At 41.8% G+C, this 21,350-nt stretch overlaps 1 protein-coding gene across 7 annotated transcripts in view; it reads left to right on the top strand.

Moving 5' to 3' along the window:
* Positions 1–4,169: 4,169 nt before the first annotated feature.
* Positions 4,170–21,350, top strand: part of LOC122878824 (Na(+)/H(+) exchange regulatory cofactor NHE-RF3-like) — a 59,826-nt gene continuing 42,645 nt past the window's right edge. For 4 of the 7 annotated variants that reach the window (XM_044202247.1, XM_044202243.1, XM_044202241.1 and 1 more), the window contains exons 1-4: positions 4,172–4,288; positions 7,500–7,527; positions 20,671–20,732; positions 20,843–21,054. In XM_044202247.1, the coding sequence (XP_044058182.1) occupies positions 4,273–4,288; positions 7,500–7,527; positions 20,671–20,732; positions 20,843–21,054 (318 nt within the window). In that variant the 5' untranslated portion in view covers positions 4,172–4,272. Of the gene's footprint in view, positions 4,289–7,499; positions 7,528–20,670; positions 20,733–20,842; positions 21,055–21,350 lie in introns of all 7 variants that reach the window. The other 3 variants (XM_044202244.1, XM_044202245.1, XM_044202242.1) reach the window with 3 other exon arrangements.

Here is a 21,350-nt window from a genome sequence, read left to right as displayed (position 1 = left end):
GTGTCCAGAAATGCAATAATGTGTGCAGTGTTGTATGGGCCTAGGGTTGCATGATGGTGAACAATACCATTTTGGCTTATAGCTGCACACATGGTTATGTTACCACCACGTTGTCCTGGGACATTGATGATTGCACGGTGTCCAATAATGTTCCTGCCACGTCTCCTTGTTTTAGTGAGGTTAAAACCGGCCTCATCTACAAAAAGTAGCTCATGTCCCATGGCATCTGCTTCTAGTTCCATCACTCTCTGGACAAGACAAAACAAATGCAACACATCAGGCCCATGCACAGCACTACAGTATGCACTTCCAAATTCAGAACCAATGACACTATAGCTTACCTGCACATAGTCATATCGCAGTTGCTTTGCACGTTCTGTGTTTCTCTCGAAAGGAACTCTGTAAATTTGCTTCATTCTTATTCTGTGGCGCGCAAGTACACGACTTAGTGCAGAAATGCTTACACTGTGTATATTTTGAAAAATGGTGTCATTATCAATTATGCGCTGCTGTATTTCGCACAGTCTTATTGCATTATTGGCAATCACCATGTTCACTATATGGGTCTCTTGCTCTGGAGTGAACATTCTTCCTCTGCCCCCAACATCTGGACGTCTAGCAATTCTGTAAAGTAACAATTTCAGTATTTTTGCATGTATGGTACTGTTGTGTTTCTCATTAGAGTATGGCAGTGCTACAAATTAATTACCGATTCTCATTTTGAAATGTCCTAATGATGCTTGCCAGTGTAGCGGCTCATATTAGGCTGAACCCGTTGGCCAGCTTCCCTCAGGGTCATCCCATGGTTGATGACATGGTCCACTATTGTAGCTCTGATGTCATCAGTTATTCTATTTCTTACTCTTCTTACCCTTCCTCTTTCCCCTCTTCGTCCTCTTCTTGCTCCTCCTTGTCCTCTTCCTCTAACTTCCTCTAACCCTCTCGCTGCTTCACCTCCACGTCCTCTTCCTCCAACTTCTTCACCTCCATGTCCTCTTCCTCGGCCTCCTCTGATTCTCACTCTTCTCACTCCATTGTACTCCACACAGACAGCTTACCTGTGGCTTATTTATAGTGCTTAGGCTGATTGCAAAGTGAACTAATTATCTAAAACAGTTTTCACATGTGAAAGTGTGCCAGACAGTTGGCAAAATAGTGTTAATGATAGCCATACATGTGTATAATTTTGCTAGGAGTGTGTTGGAAATTTGGTAATTGAGTGTAAGAAGTGAGTTGTGTTTAAAGTTCTGCAAAAAGAGTGTTGTGCAGTGAATTGTGCCTACAGTTTTGCAAAGTGTGTGTTACAAAATTGCAAACTGAGTGCAAAGCAGTGTTTGTGCTTTTAGTTTTGCAAACTCAGTGAGTGGTTTTGCTATACGTATTAATAGTTTTAGAAATTGTGCTACAAGAATCACGATTAGCGCTAAAGCATTCAGAAAAAACTGTAAACAAACATTTGTACAGTGAGTACCCAAGGGTTTATCCTTTGTCTCGTAACGTTAACTCAGAATGGCACTTCACGTAAAAAGTGTGCCAATGTACACACAGTGTACAATGTCCACATTAAGTATGCAGCGAGAATTATTAGTCAACAACAAAGTAACTTTTGGCACAAGTTCAATAATGAAGTCCTTTCTTGTGAAAGCCTTTCTCACGAATTCTTTGGCAACACTGCCCTCTATGGTTGGAGGTAAAGATGATGGCCTACTTCAGTGATTGGGGATTTAATGGTCATTTACAGTTACTACTGAGGGCTATAGGAATACATGGCTCAATAGAGCTATGATTCTCTGTCAGCCTGGCTACAGTGCTGAAAGAAAAACTGGGGTTGTTATTATTTTCCTCTATTAATGATGAGTTGTAAGCTGCTCTGGCATTACAGAGGGCATAGCACACATTCATACATGATGACACATGGCAGGTGCTAACTGCTCAGTTAGCAAGTAACTAATCATTCACACACACTCACAGCCCTCAGGAGCAATTTGGGGTTCAGTGGCTTGCCCAAGCACACTTTGACGTATGGGATTGGGATCGAACCGCCACCTTTCCTTTGGTGGACGACCTGCTCTGCCATTAAGCCACAGCCACCTCTGGATTAAGTCATTATTTCATGAGGTCCTCTTAGCAGTGGACTCATTTATACCAAAGTCCATGACAGTGTCTTCCTCGGAATTAGATTCTTGACAGTCGAAACAGTATGTAGGCCTTCGTGGGTAGTGAACTTACCACTAGCAGTGTATTGAAATGAATTATGTTAAAATGACAAGTCGTTAAACCAGTGGGATCCAACCTACTAATTACTGATGGTGTCTTGCTTTAAAATTAAATTTCTCATTTATTTGGTCAGATGTAAAATTCAGTTCTAGTCATAGTACATTCAGATTCAATCAGCTCATTAATTCTTACTTTTGTGTTGTAGAGCAGTCTGCATTAATGTGGTTAATTTCTGTAAAATGTAGCTCTCTCCTTTCAAGACTAGTAAAAGAAAACATCTCTGTAGCTCTACTTGTTTTGTTGTTGTTTTAACTGTATCTGTTTTGTCAGTGTTGTGTATGAATGTGTTGAGGTAATCCAAATAAAAAAAGATCAAATCAATAGTAACTAGCTTTATTTCTATTAGTGTTCAAGCTCAAAGTCTGCTTTTAAACATGATCCTTTTCAGACAAGCTACTACTACTAAACACTTTCTTTACAAAATTACATTTTTAATACGTTAAATTAACTTTTATTTAAGTTCAAAGGTTCATTCTTGACCTCGGAATCTTGAAGAAAAAATATTGAGTTTATTACTTCACTGATTGATTGATTTGTTCATTACTAGGGACTCACGGCTGGACTGTCAGAACGTCTAGCCAGAGTCTTCACAATGTCACAATGAGTCAGCACTTGCAACAAACCATTCAACACCGTAAGATCTCCACTGCTACACCCTAAAGAAAGGACCCCCCCTGGGATGAAGACTGGAGTTGTGTATGACATCATCATGACATCACATGTGACAGTTATGGGGTACACTACATCAGTGAAACAGCAAGGACTGAATGAACACCAGAAACGGACATTAGCTGTTTCTGAACACCCGACCAAAACATACAGCATCCACTGGGAAGAGGTCAAAGGTCATCGAGCAGGAGTCTGTGGAAGACCGAAGAAAGATCAAGGAGGACATTCACATCTGAGACCAGAGACCATCTTTGAACAGAGACAGGAGTTACCATGGAGTTTAACATGGCAGCAGCAGATGGCCGCCCACCATTGAGTCTGGTTCTGTACAAGGTTTCTGCCTCTTAAAGGAAGTATTCCCTTGCCACTGTTGCCAAATGCTTGCTCATGGTGGGATTTGTTGGGTCTCTGCAATTAATATTATAAAGAGTACGGTCTAGACCTGCTCTATAGGAAAAGTGCAATGAGATAACTTCTGTTATGAATTGGCGCTATATAAATAAAACTGAATTGAACTGAACCATATCACCTACATACAGCCACCTGTGATCATGTGACTGAACCTCCATGCGTAGGTCACATGATGATGACTTATCTCCATCTGCTGAGGAATGCCACAAGATGTGGTCGAAAGCTTCAGAAACACTAAGTGGACCATGTATTGATTTTTTTTGGGGGGGTCAACCTTCATTTAATTGTATGTTACTTGGAGAGTAAAGCCAAAACATGTTTGTTTGAAAGAATGTACTATCAACCCACTTTGCAGAGCCAGCTCGTATAAGCAGTATAGGCAGATACCAGAGGTGTCAGGGTACTGCAGGGTCCAACAACAGCTGGGAGACAGAGGAAGAGGGAGAAAGAACTTTTTTGATAGGCCTTAAACAATTTTAGATCAAAATACATCTGTTAAGTAAGTACTCTCTGTTTATCTATCATGTAAGCAGACAAATAGTTGTTTTTCTCATTACAGTACTGCTGTACAGACAACAATTAATGCTCTGTTGTGAAGCATTAAAGCTCTTCCACTTTGAGAGGTTGTTTGACACCTGTTGACACATGTTGGTCTGTGGTCTGATTTCAAATGTACCAAGATTTTAGAAGCTACAGTGTCGCAGTATTGTCTCTTCCATCACAAAGTGTTACACTCTGTCAGCACACAGCTTCTCTCTAACAGTGAGTAAATGTTTAACCCACATGGCTGTGGAGAAAGGTGTCACCATCTCACTTGCCAAAGGACTCTTTTATTGTCTGTGTGTGCTGTGAACCTTGTCCTGTGAACGTCCACAGCGTCTCAGTCTGAGTAGGTACACACACACTCAGGACTCCATGAGGTCCTCCACAGGTAGGCTCTTTCTCTTTCTGCTTCACAAACCAATGACTCTCCATGGTTTGACTATTCAAATGCCACTCCCATGCCTCTTAGTGTTGGCATAACTCACTTGTGGAGAAGTCTTCATGGCTGTGGTCATAAGTCACTATTACCTGTGTGCTGTATTTGAATGTAAAGTCTTTTTTCCTGCTTGTTCTTTTGATGGTTTTAGGAACTGTTTGGTCTGTTGTGTCATGCACGACTGCTTTGGATTTAACACCACACAGTGACTCCAGTTGTTTTCTTCCCGGTTAAACATTGGCCAAATACAGTCCTTGTCTGGATGCTTATTGTGTACAACAATGAGGCTTTTACAATTCTTAATAGACACACACAGAGCGTAAACAGCCTTGAACTCAGTTATCACAACTGTTATCTTGAAGGTTCACTCATCACAGTGTTGATGTTAAAGGTTCTTTTGCAAATGTTCACACGAGTGATGTTGGCTCTGGATGCCCATTTCCACCGAGAAAACTAATACATAGATAAAGAATGAAAACATAATCGAAGGCTAAGGTGCAGTGGTTAGCACAGCAATAAGGCCCTGGGTTTGAAACCGGAAGCCATTTGGAGGCCTTTCTGTTTGGAGTTGCTTTACTCTGTGTGTACATGTGGCAGATTTGGGGGTTCCAGGCAAACCCAGGCATGGCGCATCCCTCCTGCCTTATTCCCACCCTGTCCCTATAAGTGTTCTGGGTATTAAGGAAGTTACTGATTGCCGTCATTTACCCTGACATGAACTGCTCAGTGGAGCTGCCAGTGGTGGAAAGTAACAAAGTACATTTACTCAGGTTCTGATTTAAAGGATTTTTCTTTTTGTCAACAAATCCCATGTGCAGAGCCAAACCAACAATGAATGTATTTTCCTCTATTAATGATGAGTTGTAGGCTGCTCTGGCATTACGGAGGGCCTTCCTACATGTTTTAAGACTATCTTGCCAGACTAAACGAGATTCTTCCAGGTTGTTGGAACTAACCTTCTTTGTTTTATTATCTTCTTTTTTAGAGGGGCAATAGAATCGAATGTCGTTTGCAGTGAGCCTGCAGCGCTATAAACTAGATGGTCAGTTTGGGAGGGGCTGAAATTAGCATATGAGTCCTCTGTTATATTGAGACATAACATTGAATTAAATGCAGATGGGATCGCTTCTTTAAATTTAGTTACAGCACTATCAGATAGACATCTAGAGTAAGAATTTTCCTAATGGCGTGTCGTCCAGTAATAGGAGTTCAAAAGTTAATAAATAATGGTCCGATAAAGAAGGAATCTGTGGAAAGACTATTAAATGTTCAATTTCAATGCCGTATACCAGAATAAGGTTGAGGGTGTGGTTAAAACAGTGAGTAGGTTTATGTACACTCTGACAAAAGCCAATCGAATCTAATAATGAGATAAATGCAGTACTAAGGCTATCATTTTAATGTCCACATGAATATTGAATTCACTTATAATAATGACTATCTGTTTTAAGGACTAAACTTGATAAAAACTCTGAGAATTCAGATAAAAATTCAGAATAAGGACCAGGAGCGCGGTACACTATAACATATAGAATTGGCTGTCATGTTTTCCAGGTTGGGTGTGAAAGACTAAGAACAAGGCTTTTGAATGAGTTTTAGGATCTATTTAAGGACACTTAGAGGAATTCTTATTCAGCTCCACAGATGTCAGCAGAGCTGGGATCAGTGTTGGCTGTTGACAGTCAGCGTGTTGTGATTGAGCAGTGGATGGGTGGTGAGGTGGGCATAGTTGTGGTTTTGACAGTTGAGTCAGTTGGCTATCTTTCCAGTTTTCAGCAGTGCTAATGACTAATGTGAGCTGGTAATCTGTTATTTGAGCTCATTGACCAGAAAGGCGTTAAGAAGCAAGTACGGTTGTTAGCGCAGAGCTACACCTTTTTTATAATGACTATGGAGGCAGCCACATGTCTTTTGAGAGAGAGAGATGACTTATTTGAAGCATGAAGAACGCTGTTGAACATTGTTATATGTGAGTCAGTGTAGTGAACAGATGAACTTGAAGAAGACAGTGATGGGGAGATGCTGCTGGTGGGAGGCGATTTGGTTCAGTTCAGTTTATTCACAAAACAGTTAAAATACAAGTACAATCATATAAGACATAATGGAGATATGTGAAATGCGACACCCTGATAAGCTATCTGAAGTTTGAGAATAGGGGCCCAGACACTAAGCAGATAGTATTTAAAATATATGTTTACTAATGTTGTTTAGATTTGAAAGAATGCATGTATTATGCAGTGACATTTACAATACTTAAGACTAACCCAAAGACCCTGAGAAATTAAAAACTAAAAAACAACCTAAACCTAAAAAACTATTAAATGGTCCCAAGACATTTATTTCATCAGTCTAAACATTGGTTAAATAGGTAGATACAATAGATAGAGTATGGCACATGTAATCATGTAATAAGCGTAGAGCGTAGATATGTGTTTGCCCTGGAGGTTCTGATTGGTTTGTGAGTGGAATCAGGAATAGAGTGAAATTAAGTGATTGGTTAAATGACTGTGTTCCACAGCAGGACAGAGTCAGGGGGTGAGGAGAGTTGTTGTACATTCAGCTTGCATTTTGAAACAATAAGATGAGGTCATATTTTTATCTCATACCATATTCTCAAACTGTGTCACTGTGATCACTATAGTATTAAGTCAAGATGAAAGCATGTAGAGTTGACCCAGGCAGCTAATATTTAATGAGCCAGTTTTATGGTTTGTCTTGTGGTTCTTGGTGGCAAAAGGAAAAGCTCCTGTTTGTACTCTGAATGAAGCCCTTAACAAAATATATGAATATGTTTTCTTTCCCAAGAAGTCATTCAGTAACCTTCATTCTCTGAGCACATTTGAAATGAACTACATTGAGTGTGACTTTCAGCGGCTCAGACTGGGCCCTATGAAAAACAGAAGAGGCCAGAAGCAGCAGCCACTCTGCCTACAGTGAGAGGCGGTGCTGGTGTAATAACAGGTTATGTGTTTGGTCAGGGTACAGCACTTCTCTGATTATTGTAGTTCATTGATGAATCATACATTTTGAATAAAGGTATGGGACTAAACACTTAAGCTTACCTAAATGTGTCTGAGCCCTTGTGATGATGGCAGAGCAAGACTACAGCTGTCTGTGGCTGCAGGAAGATACAAGTATCTCATTGTGTCTGTCACTCCCTCAGGCTTCCAGGATGCGATGGAATTTCCACGGTAAGTTCAGCTATAAACACACTGTCTTAGTCCTAATACCTCCTAATCAACAGAAATCTGCTGCTTTTTAAAGGACCATAGCTGTGTTTTAGAGCATTCCCTACAAATCTTATATACCTTACATTAATGCCAGTTTCTAAAACATAGAAACTGGCATTAATGTAAAAGTAGTAGTGGTAGGTTCTGTTCAGACAAATGACAAAAACAACTTCCCTCTAGTGGTATCTCTCCATGCAGATAGTTTTGGTTTGATTTGTCCAGGTTTTGAAATGCCTGTCTGTGAGATTTCTGCCTCCAACACAACACAGTGGAAGAGACTGGAATTTAGTTTGAAACATGACATTAACAAATTCCAACACCAATATCTATTTCCAGGAACAATGTCTCTGATGCTTTGGATAATTCACAGAACACACTTGTCAACAGTTTTCATTTGTCATTGGTAGAGAATAGTTCCAATGAAAACTGTTGAAATTGTGTTGTGCAGTAATGACATAACTTCGATAACACTGAAGCAGATAAAAGCTGAACTGTGAGCTCAGATGTGCAGGACTCCTTATCAGTGCAGATAACTCTGGATACTTTCAGCTGCCTTGACCACAAGGAAAGGAAATTTTAGCTTCTGTGCAACCAGCCCGTTCTCATTCCCAGGGCGTCAAATACCAATGTTTTGGTACGCCCCTCGGCGTTGTATACAAACGCACAAGGTACCCTTTTATGGAATTGGACCATTACATCTAGTTTAACATCTGCATCACATTTGTAAGTCTTAAGAAAGAAAATACCGTGTTAACATGTTAATTTTGAACATCTTTGGATGTTTAAAATTGGGTGTTACCACTTCATCAGTTTGTGAGGGGAAACCCTACATAGAATCATTGCAAGAGAGAAAACAATTCATCATTCAACCTACCTTGTATGAAATGAGGTTAAGAAACAACATCATATATATGTATACTTGACATATTAATTTAATAATGATGTAGAAACTAGATTTTCAAAAAAAATATACATATCAAATATGTATACAAATGTACATATACACACTAGCATGTTTTGAGTCATTTTTGAGACAATTTTGCTTACACATCTAAAAGAGACAAACCAGAAGTGTTGTAAGGGAGACCAGCCAAGTTTAACAATAAGAAATGAATGGATCTCAATGCTAGTTTTGCTAGGCGCACGTCCATGGCTGAGTGGTCATCAATGACCCGGGCGGGTGCCGGGGGATCGGAAGGAGAGTGCTGGAAGAGACTGGCTTGAGTTGAGAAACAAGAAAGGTAGGATGGACTCTCATGGAGCGGGGTAATTTCAACCTGATAGCAGATGGGTTAATGATGCGATCAATGATGAATGGACAGATGTAGTGGGGAGACAGTTTCTTTGACTTAGTCCTTTAAAGGGATATTATTTGAAGACAACCAAACACTCTGACCTGGTTCATAAGTTGGTGCTGGTATCCGGTGTCGGTCTGCGATTTGACGGTTCTTCTCAGTCGACCGGAGAAGAGCTGCTCGAGTCTCCCTCCAGATCTTCTGGCAACGGCGAAGGTGGTGCTGCACGGACGGAACTGTGAGCTTGTTTCCCTGGGATGGAAATAGGGGCGGTTGATATCCTAGTGAGGACTCAAATGGAGAGAGGCCAGAAGCAGCGCAGGTCAGGGAATTGTGTGCATATTCCACCCAGGGGACTTGGGAACTCTAAGAAGACGGATTAGTGGCGGCTACGCAGCGAAGGGCTGCTTTCAGGTCCTGGTTTGCCCTCTCCGTCTGACCGTTGGACTGCAGGTGGAAGCCAGAGGAAAGGCTGATGGTGGCTCCCCAGAGCTTGGCCAAAAGATCTCCAAACCTGCGATATGAACTGGGGACCCCGGTCTGAGATGATATCCAGTGATTCAAGTGATTCCAGGGTGATAGGCGAAGCGGGAGTTGTGGACCCACTGAAGCACTTGGGAGCGAGTGCCATCGGGAACAAACATGCAGTTAGGAGGACTGTTGCCTGGGTCTGGCTGATCCCTCTGGGCCTCCCTCACCACGGTTTCTATTCCACAGGGCAGGATAACTAACACACAGGTGGGAGGCAGAATAGTGTCGGATCCAGGGAAAGATCTTGACGGGATAGTGCGTCGGCCTTGATGTTCTTCGACCCGGGCCGGTAGGTGATGGTGAATTTGAAACGCCCAAAAAACAATGCCCAACGTGCTTGGCGAGAGTTGAGCCTCTTAGCTGACTGAAAGTATTCCAGGTTTTTGTGGTCTGTCCACCCTATGAAGGGTTGTTCTGCTCCTCCTAACCAGTGGTGCCACTCCTCCAACACCTCGGGAGAAAAAGGTACAGGGATAAAGTTTCTGGTCGATGTTGGAGTACTGGGAGAGTACGGCCCCGACTCCCATGTCCAATGCATCAGGATAGGAGCGGAGGGGAACGGGGCCTTTAGTTTGGCCAAGGCGGCATCTGCTTCGGCGTTCCAGGCGAAGGGCACCTTGGAGGAGGTGAGCTTGGTGAGTGGGATCGCCACACGACTGTAGTCTCGGATGAACCTTCAGTAGAAGTTGGCGAATCCTAGGAAGCGTTGTAATTGCTTGAGATTGGTGGGTGTGGGCCACTCCGAGACTTTTACCTTGGCCGGGTCCGTCCTCATCTGCCCACTCTCCAGGATGTACCCCAAGAAGCTCACTGAGTCAGCGTGGAATTCGCATTTCTCAGCTTTGACGAAGAGATGGTTCTCCAGGAGTCGTTGTAGGACCTGACGGACCTGTCGTTGAGGTAAACGAACACAAAGCGGTTCAAGAAGTTGCGGAGGACGACATTGACCAGGGCTTGGAACACCGCTGGTGCGTTGGTGAGCCCAAATGGCATGACCAGGTACTCAAAGTGGTCCAGGGGCGTGTTGAAGGCGGTCTTCCATTCATCCTCCTCCTGAATACAAACCAGGTGATATGTGTTGGTCGCGTAGGTCCAGTTTTGTGAATATGGTGGCCCGGTGGAGGGGTTCAAAGGCTGAGTTGATGAGAGGCAAGGGGTACTTGTTCTTTATGGTGATCTGGTTGGGGCCCCTATAGTCGATGCAGGGTGGCAGTATCTTGTCTTTCTTAGCTACAAAGAAAAAATCTGCTACCACGGGTGAGGAGGAGGCCCGAATGAGGCCTGCCTGTATTGAGTCTCTTATATAGGTCTCCATGGCCTCTCGCTCGGGTTGTGACAAGTTGTAGAGGCAGCTCGAGGGCAGAGAAGCTCCAGGAAGGAGATCGATGACACATCTTTGTTAAAATCTTCTCATAGATCATGGTATTCTTTTGGGATTGAGGCTAGGTCTGGGGGTGTTGGTTTGGGCAGTGGTGTCCTAACCTCTGAGGGAGATCGGGCAGACTGGAGGCAGGTGCAGAGGCAGTAGGTACTACAGCTCAGGATTCTCCCCGTCCTCCAGTCAATGTGAGGGTTGTGTTGATGCAACCAGGGGTAACCCAACACTAGGGGTGTCCGAGGTGCCAAGATGAGCTGGAAGTGGAGGTCTTCATGGTGGGTTATCTGGGCTAGGGGTCTGCCATCCAGTGCCTCCACCTTCTGTGGCAACTGCAAGGCCTCTGTGGGGATGCCCGCCTGTCTGGCGAGCTCCACCTCCAGGAAGTTGTCTTCCGCCCCTGAGTCGACCAGGGCTAGCAGAGGAAGGGATCCGCGTAGGTGGTGAAGAGTAGCTGGGATTTATAGTCAAGGCGGTTCCGGCTGTCGGGGGTTGTTGTGGCTCACCAGAACCCCCACAGTAACTGGTGAGCCTAATCTTTCGGCCTCATGGGGCATGTAGCCAGGAAGTGGCCCCGGCGGCTGCATTAGAAACATTCCCCCTCTGGAGGTGTACCTGGGCTGGCCGTAGGGGTAGTGGTGTGTGGAGACTGACTGTCAGCGGCAACAAGATCATGAAGCAGGTAAGATGCAAAGGGTCTGGCTCCATGGTGGAGTAGTTGGGGTCAGGCAGTCAGGAGTTTGACAGATAGGTCTCCTGAAGTGCAGTCGTTGGTGTAGAGGGAGAAGAGCAGTGGGGAGAGCACACATCACTGGGGGGAACCAGTGGAACCAAAATAAACCAAGCACCAACCAGCACAACGGACGATTAGACCACTAAGTATCAATAAAGTATTTCTGATTCTGATTCTAAGCATTTTCAGCCACATACTGTACAAGGTATGTTTTCACTTTTCACTGTCTTCCGACCACTCAAACTCACAACATCTTTGCAGAATTGTTGTAATTCAGCCAAATTGGAGGGTTTTCGAGCATGAACTGCCTTTTTAAGATCACGCTACAGCCACTCCAAAGTCTTCATTTTGTTCTTCAGCCATTCAGAGGTGGACTTGCTGGTGTGTTTTGGATCATTGTCCTGCTGCAGAACCCAAGTTCTCTTCAGCTTGAGGTCACGAACAGATGGCTGGACATTCTCCTTCATGAGTTTCTGGTAGACAGCAGAATTCATGGTTCCATTTATCACAGCAAGTCTTCCAGGTCCTGAAGCAGCAAAACAGCCCTAGACCATCACACTACCACCACCATATTTTACTGTTGGTATGATGTTCTTTTTCTGAAATGCGGTGTTACTTTTACACCAGATGTAATTGGACACACACCTTCCAAAAAGTTCCAACTTTTGTCTCGTCAGTCCACAGAGTATTTTCCCAAAAGTCTTGGGGATCATCAAGATGTTTTCTGGCAAAAATGAGACAAGCCTTAATGTTCTTTTTGCTCAGCAGTGGTTTTCGTCTTGGAACTCTGCCATGCAGGTCATTTTTGCCCAGTCTCTTTCGTATGGTGGAGTCATGAACACTGACCTTAACTGAGGCAAGTGAGGCCTGAAGTTCTTTGGATGTTGTTGTGGGGTCTTTTGTGACCTCTTGCATGAGTCGTCGCTGCGCTCTTGGGGTAATTTGGTCGGCCCGCCACACCTGGGAAGGTTCACCACTGTTCCATGTTTTCGCCATTTGTGGATAATGGCTCTCACTGTGGTTTCGCTGGAGTCCCAAAGCTTTAGTAATGGCTTTATAACCTTTTCCAGACATCAGATCTCAATTACTTTCTTTCTCATTTGTTCCTTTATTTCTTTCGACATGATGTCTAGCTTTTGAAGATCTTTTGGTGTACTTCACTTTGTCAGGCAGGTCCTATTTAAGTGATTTCTTGATTGAGAACAGGTGTGGCATTAATCAAGCTTGGGTGTAGCTAGAAAAATTTAACGCAGGTGTGATAAACCACAATTAAGTTATGTTTTAACAGGTGGGGCAATCACTTTTTCACACAGGGCCATGTAGGTTTAGATTTTGTTTTCCCTTAATAATAACAACCTTCATTTAAAAACTGCATTTTGTGTTTACTTGTGTTATCTTTGACTAATATTTAAATTTGTTTGATGATCTGAAACATTTAAGTGTGACAAACATGCAAAAAAAATAAGAAATCAGGAAGGGGGCAAACACCTTTTCACACCACTGTACATCACCAACACAACATGGCCATCGCTTGTAACGATAGCTTACCTGATGTGTTTTATCCAGCGACTCATGGTGCTTTTATCAGCCAGGAAGCAAAAGAATGAGCAAGACCCATTGCTGGCGTCCGGTACTTTATACATCCATGTACGAAACACACAGGCATCGTAGCTTCAGGGACTCTGGGTAGCTTGTGTAGAGAGAAAGTCATGACACCACTTGCGGGACTTCCAGGTGTGGAGTCTTTCTAATTACGTATTTTCACAGTCTTATACTTTAACAACAAACTGTTTTACAACAAACTGTGACTTTCTTGACATGCAAAATGATCTATTAAATTGACAAACATCATATGTGTAATTTATGGCACAGTTCAAACGGGATTATAAAGTTATTTGTCTCTCGCCGTTGACTACCATACATATTCTTTCCGAAATAAGGTCCCATGGTGGTCCACCGGAAGGGGAGGGACATCACCTCTCTATTGTGCTGTGTTACAGTGATGTTACTTTAAGTTAAAAAATATATATCAAAAGAACTTCAATTTCTATTCTTGCACAAAATACATAAATTCAAGCACTGTCAATGACCCATGTCTATTTATGTCTATTTTCAAAAACTTTCAAAGCCTTGATTTTTTTCCCCCTCAAATTCACAAACTTTCAAGCATTTCAAGGACCCGTGGGTACCCTGTACTGAGCACGTGCAACACCATATTGTGTCCGTCTTGGAAGACACAACTGTAAGTTCCGTGTAACTACCCATACAAATGTAAACTGCTTGAACTATGATAAGACATTTCATATTTTCATACAGATATTAACAACTTAAAGGTTACATGGTATTTAGGATGAAATTGTAAAGTGTCATATATTTACAGGGACTTGCAAAAACCAAGCAGCTTCCAACATCAGAGTGAAAAATGAGAAGAAGATTTTTTTTAAAAAGCCTCCTCTCATCTTCCAACAGCTGGTGGATCATGGCTTTCAGAAAACTGAATTTCAGTTGAATACTTTATTTATTTTAGGTATATTTTTTAGCCACAAATGTAAATGTATTATTAATTTATGAGAGAACTAGCACTGCACTACAAATCACTGAAGTATATGAACGAGAAAACAGCAAAAAACTACTGAACATTATTGATGCCTTAAAATTCTTACACAAGACCTCTTAGCTATTTTGTTTTATGCTATTTTATTTTTTTAGGTTTTTATTAGGTTATAATTCTGTTTACATTGTGTTCTGCGTTTTCTAAAGAGCCAACTACTGATGATGTATCACTTGCATGTAGCCTATTGTTGTATAATTTCTACTTTTAAAAGAAAGTTACCGCTTCCGAAAGATGCTGATGCGAAACCATGGTTACGAAAAATTATCACAGTTCCTGTTTCCACTGGAGAGAGGAAAGTTCGTCGTGAAGCTTGCCACTGTATTTATACCCTACACCTTAATGAAGAGTGCTTTATTCAGCTGTGAGTATGACTACAAACAGAGTACACTCCGTGACGGAGTGTAAGTGGGGAGGGTCCCGTTTGAGAAAGGCCCTGGGTGTAGGTGCATCTGAACTGTCCCAAACACACCAACATTACACCACATGAAAATAAAGTATAAATGTATTAGCTGTGTAAACAAAGTCGACTTCAGCAAACTGAGGTTACCGAGGTTATGCCCTCTCATGTAGGTTTTACAAAATAGGATGCTAATGCTAGCTAACATTAGCCATTATGCCTTATCAGTTGGTGGGCTTTACAAGATAGCTACGCTGCCTTACAACAATAAATTATTTTCACATAGATTCTCATTATTGAAATTATTATGCTGAATAATCTATGCTGAATAAGTTAGTAAGCATTAGAAAACAAGACTTATGGTGAACACCTCACGTTTTCTGCCGGTGGCAGTAACGTTACCAGCCACCTGCTGAGGGTGGACATGATGAAGCAGCTGTGTGTACTGAAGTAATCTTAGCAGCTGTCAATTTCACACGGTCCTGGCTTCGTTATCCCATCCTGAACCCTATCATATCACTGGGAACATAATCCACTTGTCTAAAATTAGCGCCGAACATGACCACGGGTTTCGTTACAGATGCAGCAGTGAAGTCCTTCCTCTTCACCTGCAACACGCACAAGGCACCAAAGCTAGCTAACGTTAGCTAGCAAGCTTTTTCTGTTAAGAAACGGTGGACTCTATGTCCTGATAGGCTCTGCACAAACACGTGTGATGTGTAATGTAAAACTACAGAAAAAAAGTACAATGGAACGCCACTCAAAGTCAGAGTTCCTACTTGTGAACTCAGGGCAAATCCATCTACCCCGACCTCATGAAGAAGTGTCAGTGCCCGATCCATACCAGCTGCCCGATCCATTCTTACATGCGCAAAAGTGGTCCTGTCAGTCAACGGAGGTTACTGCAAATGTGCCCATTCAAAATTACTCCTGATGTAAATGACTGATCATTAAACAATCCTACTGTGATACTCAAGATAACAAAATGGTTTTTAATCATTTGAAATGTAATTGTTTGGTCCGTGTATCATCGGATAATCTGTACTACATTTGTAATGAAAAAAACATAATTCTGTTTTAATTCGGTGTTCATTCAATACAATTAATTCAATATATGAAAAATACATGTACCAGATAGTATGTCATTATGGAAGTTGTTGTAAATATACATCAGAGTATGTAATATAAAAATAATAAATTATTTTGAAATCATAGTGTAATCATTGGTTATAGAGTTCTCTATTTTTAAATTAGACTACTATAAAATTGTGTTGTTATTAAAGTAAAGAAAAAATTGCTCGCTGTCAACTTTATACATCCATGTCAAGTGTTCACACATGCGTGGTACAAATCGAGCATTAATAAGTACTAACATGTGCAGAATGGATTAGCCGGTGTCGGCTCAGATTGGGCAGTGACAAGTGAGTAAGTTTTATAACTTCAGTAAATTCCCTGTTACATAAAAGTGAACTATTAAATTTCCATTGATTAAAAACCATTTTGTTATCTTGATTTGAAAGATTTGCAATAACCTTCTATGATTTACAGGACCTATTTAGCACATGTGCAGAATGGATGAGCCAGCCGGTACGGATCAGGCACTGACAAGAAGCAGTTGTCGTTGACGTCACACAACAATGGCAGCATCCATGGAAGCAAGCATTAGGCTACAATTCAATTAATAGGGGAGGAGAGTGGGATGTATTTGTAGACTACAGTATTGTGTTAGGCTAGTGAATGGAATATTAAGATACGTTTCTGAGTATAAAAGTGCTGTAAAATAATATTTATAATGGCCTTTGTTCATGCGTCGTTGTTTTCTCCTCTGTTTCATTTATATATGCAAGGAGACTGCACTGCTGAGAGTTCAATTGTGTGTACACTTGCCAAAGAAACATCTGTTTGTCACAGTCAACCATGTTTTTTGTTTATGTTTGACGTGATGTACCTGGAATGCCCAGTTGAAATTTCAGACTTCCGACCTCAGACTTTGACTGGAATGCAGCATCAAGACATGCAATTGTGACATAATAATGTGGATGTCAAACTAGACGTAATGGTCCAATCTGCATTTCATACCCTTTAGCGTTTGTATGGGACACACAGGGCTGCCAGAAAGCCTTAAGGAAGTCAGGTGACATAGAATAATGAGTGACATAAAGATTACTGAGCCATCTTGGAAACTATTAGGTCAGTTTCAGGTGAAACTAGCTATTAACAGATACTCAGGCAGATTCCTTCCTGAGGGCAGGGCTTATGTAACACAGAGTAGCTTAAATTTCCAGTTCCCATCCAATTTTTTCACAATTGAGAATGACTTCCGGATGGGAGCCAAAACGTCTTGATTCTAAAAACAGTGTCCAGATGACTACGACTGAAACCTTTTCTACGATAGAACACTCCTGGACGAATGAGGGACTACACCGTCTGAAGTAGATGCAGCCAGAAAACAATAGGCCTGATTACTGATTACTGGGCCATCTTGGAAACTATTAGGTCAGTTTCAGCTGAAACTAGCTATTAACAGATACTCAGGCAGATTCCTTCCTGAGGGTAGGGCTTATGTAACACAGAGTAATTACAGTGTAATTTAAGCTACTCTGTGTTACATGTATGTATGTAACACAGAGTAGCTTAAATTTCTAGTTCCTGTCCCATTTTTTCACAATTGAGAATGACTTCCGGGTGGGAGCCGAAACGTCTTGATTCTAAAAACAGTGTCCAGATGACTACGACTGAAACCTTTTCTACGATAGAACACTCCTGGACGAATGAGGGACTACACCGTCTTAGCGACATAAAGAGTGAGAAAGTCCGCCAATGGAGGTGGAGGGGTGGATGAATGGGTGAAACAAACACAGGACTTTCACCAAGGAGACCGGGGTTCGTGTCTTGTGTGAAACCAAAAGTTAACGTTTGTTATTGGGCTCGTTTGAGATGAGCCAGACCTGCGCAGAATCGATCACCGGCAATCGCCGCACAATGTGTGCCAGTTAGATATGTGTCCGATTTACTGTATCCCATTTTGCTCTAACGTCATGCACACCTGGGCAACGATAACCTCACAAGATCGAGGCGGCTGCAGTTTTTAGAGCCAGGCGCCACAGCTACTCACCGACTACAAGACCCAGGGCATGATAGGAAACACCTGGCTGTCGCCTGATGAAAGAGCTAATTGGCTTTACTTTTGACAAAAAAACACCACGTTTTGTAAAAAAATCCTAATTTTCTGTGTAATTGTAATATTTAATCTGTTCAGTTCAATTCATTTTTATTTATATAGCGCCAATTCATAACAGAAGCTATCTCATTGCACTTTTCCTATAGAGCAGGTCTAGACCGTACTCTTATAATAATAAGAGTAAAGAGTAATATTATTTACAGAGAACCAACAAATCCCACTATGAGCAAGCACTTGGTGACAGTAGCAAGTAAAAACTTCCTTTAAGAGGCGGAAACCTCAGGCAGAAGCAGGCTCAAAGGTGGGCGGCTGCCGTGTTGGGTTGAGAGAAAGAGAGAGAGAAGTGGAGAGAGAGAAGGGGCGTAGGGGAGAGAGAAGCACAATGCAAATTCCTCCTAGAATTTTAAAATACCAATAACGATAGTAATAGTAATAAGACTAACAATAACAACTGTAGTGGCAGTTGTCGAGCAGGAACACGGGGGCAGTAGGTGGTCCACAATCACAGATCCAGACTTTGCAGCTCTGGAGGCAGAAATACCTGCTGAAAGCGACAGAGGGAGAGAAGGGAGAGAGACGAGAGTATGGGAGAGTGAAGATTCGAGTCGCGTTAGTGCCAGGAATTAATGGGATAAAAATGCATACAGATGAAGAGGGAGAGGAGGAGAGAGAAGCTCTGTGCATCATGAGAAGTCTCCCGACAGTCTAGGCCTATAGCAGTATAACTAAGGGATGGTTCAGGACTCACCCAAGCCAGCCCTAACTATAAGCTTTATCAAAGAGGAAAGTCTTAAGCCCACTCTTAAATGTGGAGATGGTGTCTGCTTCCCGAACCCAAACTGAGACCTGATTCCACACGAGAGGAGCTTGATAACTGAAGGCTCTGGCTCCCATTCTACTTCTGGAGACTCCAGAAAGCACAAGTAACCCTGCATTCTGGGAGCACAGTGTTCTAGTGGGGTAATAAGGTATTATGAGCTCTTTAAGATACAATGGTGCCTGACCATTAAGAGCTTTATACGTGAGGAGTAGGATTTTACAGAAATTTTGGGTGGGTAACTGCTCTGGAAGCGCAGAGAAGCATGTAGGACTGCTACTCTGCCTCCTGGTTTCAATTCTGGGTTGTCATGGTATTGATCCACTAATAAACTCGGCCGGATTTCTAGATATGAGAGCTGCTCCATCCAAAGTGGGACGAATGCCGTCTCTCCTAATCAGACCAGGTCTTCCCCAGAAAGTCCACCAATTATCTACAAAGTCTGCCAATTATCTACACTGTTTAATCAATTACAAAGTACTTCACAAGGCAGACATAAAAACTATTACTACTACAAACCACTGTGAACAGTAAATTTATTGTTTTGGAAAAATCCACTTTGTATCAATTCATTGGTACAAAGTTTGATTTTCTATTTGTTACAATTGTGAGATTTCATATTAAATATCAAAAACCACGTCACATGCCCATGGATGATTAATACAGTGGAATTTATGTACATATGAGACATTATTTTCTGGCTACATCTCACGTAACAGTAAACTGCTAAAGAAAAATTATTCACATTGAGTCAAAGTTCATTTCTGATAAATGTATTTGTTATTTATTGGACAATTGCAGTAAAGCATAAGAAACACATTCTGTAAACTACCGGTAGCGTAAGCCTACCGATGGATCTAACAAGATGTAAATATTTCTGTGACGTCCTGTATATTTTTTGAAGGCTGCTGGAAATGGTCTGACCTGACAGCAGCTTTTTGTCACCGCTGCCTGCTGCTGCCACTTGATCTCGTCCACTTTCCAGGCAAGGCGCAGTTCATCTCAAACAAGCCTATTTAAAGTTTTAAGTTACGTTACGTTACACCTCACGTCACGTGACTTACAACTCACGTGACTTCCTACTACCTAACCAAGGGCACGTTCAATCTGAAAATGGTGTGCACCGTTTTGCTATGGTTTCCGGATTGAACGACATACTGTATTTCCTCATAACATTGTGCAACAGGCTTTGAGGTATGTTTTCTCTCATTTGGTGGGTGTGTCAGAGGTCCTACCCAATCATCAGCGACATGTATATAAACACCGCCGTATTGAATCAGGGGCTGAATGCAGCCCAAGTAGTTTTGTTGCCTAAACCTAACCAACACGTACTACCTGACAAAGTAGTTTCAGAAGGCATCCCCTACAGACACTAAAGGGTACCATGTGCGTCTGTATATAACTCAGAGAGGTGTGACCAAACGTCGGTATTTGACGCCCTGGGAATGAGAACGGGTTGGTACAACAGGTGTTCATCTTTTCCAACCCTATCGGCAGACAAGAATGTTAATATTGGACGATTCTGAAAAATTCAGTTTTTTAATGTTCAGTGTCTTTAAATTGTCTTTATACAAAATCTGCACATGCAACTATGGTACAGTTAAGGTTAAAGAAAGATTGTGGTTATGACAAATAAACTATGGTTGAGATATACATTGCACTGAACCTCAATGGTGCACTGTAGAATTGCCCAATATGAATGTAGTTAAAGGGTTCCAGACTGCTTTATCATGAAGTGATGCTGACACAGGTCTTACTGGTTTATGTTTGACCACATGACTTATAACCAATAATATCTGTGGGAGTCACTATGTCAGGATACTCATAAATATATCAAACTGCATGTTAATCACCAAAAAACCTCTGAAACACTGTTCAAGTATCTGGAAGATGTTATAGTGAATTGAATGTAAACCACTAGATGCCTGTCTATTAATCCAATATAAAAATAATAAGTAGCACAGCATTTGAAATGGTCAGCAGTGAGGATCAATGTATTAGAATGAAATATAACTTCCAAAACACTGGTATGGTCCTTTATAAAGTTATAGATAGCCATTTTGTATACTAGTTTTAATGTAAAAATGTATTCTCTATAAAGTTCCCCTGCTGTGCCACACTGACATACTGACTGTCCTTTTTTCATTTCTCCTTACATCAGTTTTACCTTCAATCCAAAGGAAGGGATCGATAATCCAGCTCTGGTCCTCACTGATGATCCTGGTGAGGTTTGATACATATGCCTTCATACACAACCTTTCACAACTCCTTTCCTAAAATCATTTCCCAGTGTGCTCCCAGTGTTGATGATCTTTACTTAACTATGTGTGCAGAGCCTGATCAGAGCCTGATGCCCAGACTGTACCAGCTGAAGCGTCTGGAGGGGCAGAGCTTTGGCTTCTACCTGCGGATGGACCAGAGCAGCCAGGGCTTTGAGATCAGACATGTGGAGCAATGGAGTCCTGCAGAGCACAGCGGCCTCAGAGACGGAGACCGAGTGCTGGAGGTCAACGAGCAATACGTGGATAACATGGACTTCTACAGGGTTAGTGTCCAGAATTCACTATCTGTCCAAAATGTCCCCACTTGTCTACAATAAACATAAAAATCTAGCTAGCTCTTTCTCACAGTGCACACTTATCACAGTAATTAATAAAATGAACCTCTTAACATCCAGTTTTCCTCTTGTATTTTATTTCTGGTAGCTTTAAGGTATAAAAAGCCATTATATTCTGTCTGACAGTATCATATTTATCGTATGTCAGCTTGTTTCAGCTCTTCATTTAAGTTATATGATGTTTACTAGTGAAATATTCAACTCTCCACTAGAATTTCAATAAA

The sequence above is a fragment of the Siniperca chuatsi genome, linkage group LG7 (genome assembly GCF_020085105.1).
Source record: "Siniperca chuatsi isolate FFG_IHB_CAS linkage group LG7, ASM2008510v1, whole genome shotgun sequence".
NCBI classification, from domain to species: domain Eukaryota; kingdom Metazoa; phylum Chordata; class Actinopteri; order Centrarchiformes; family Sinipercidae; genus Siniperca; species Siniperca chuatsi.
Note: the sequence above shows the minus strand (reverse complement) of the source record. Positions and strands in the feature narration are given on the sequence as shown.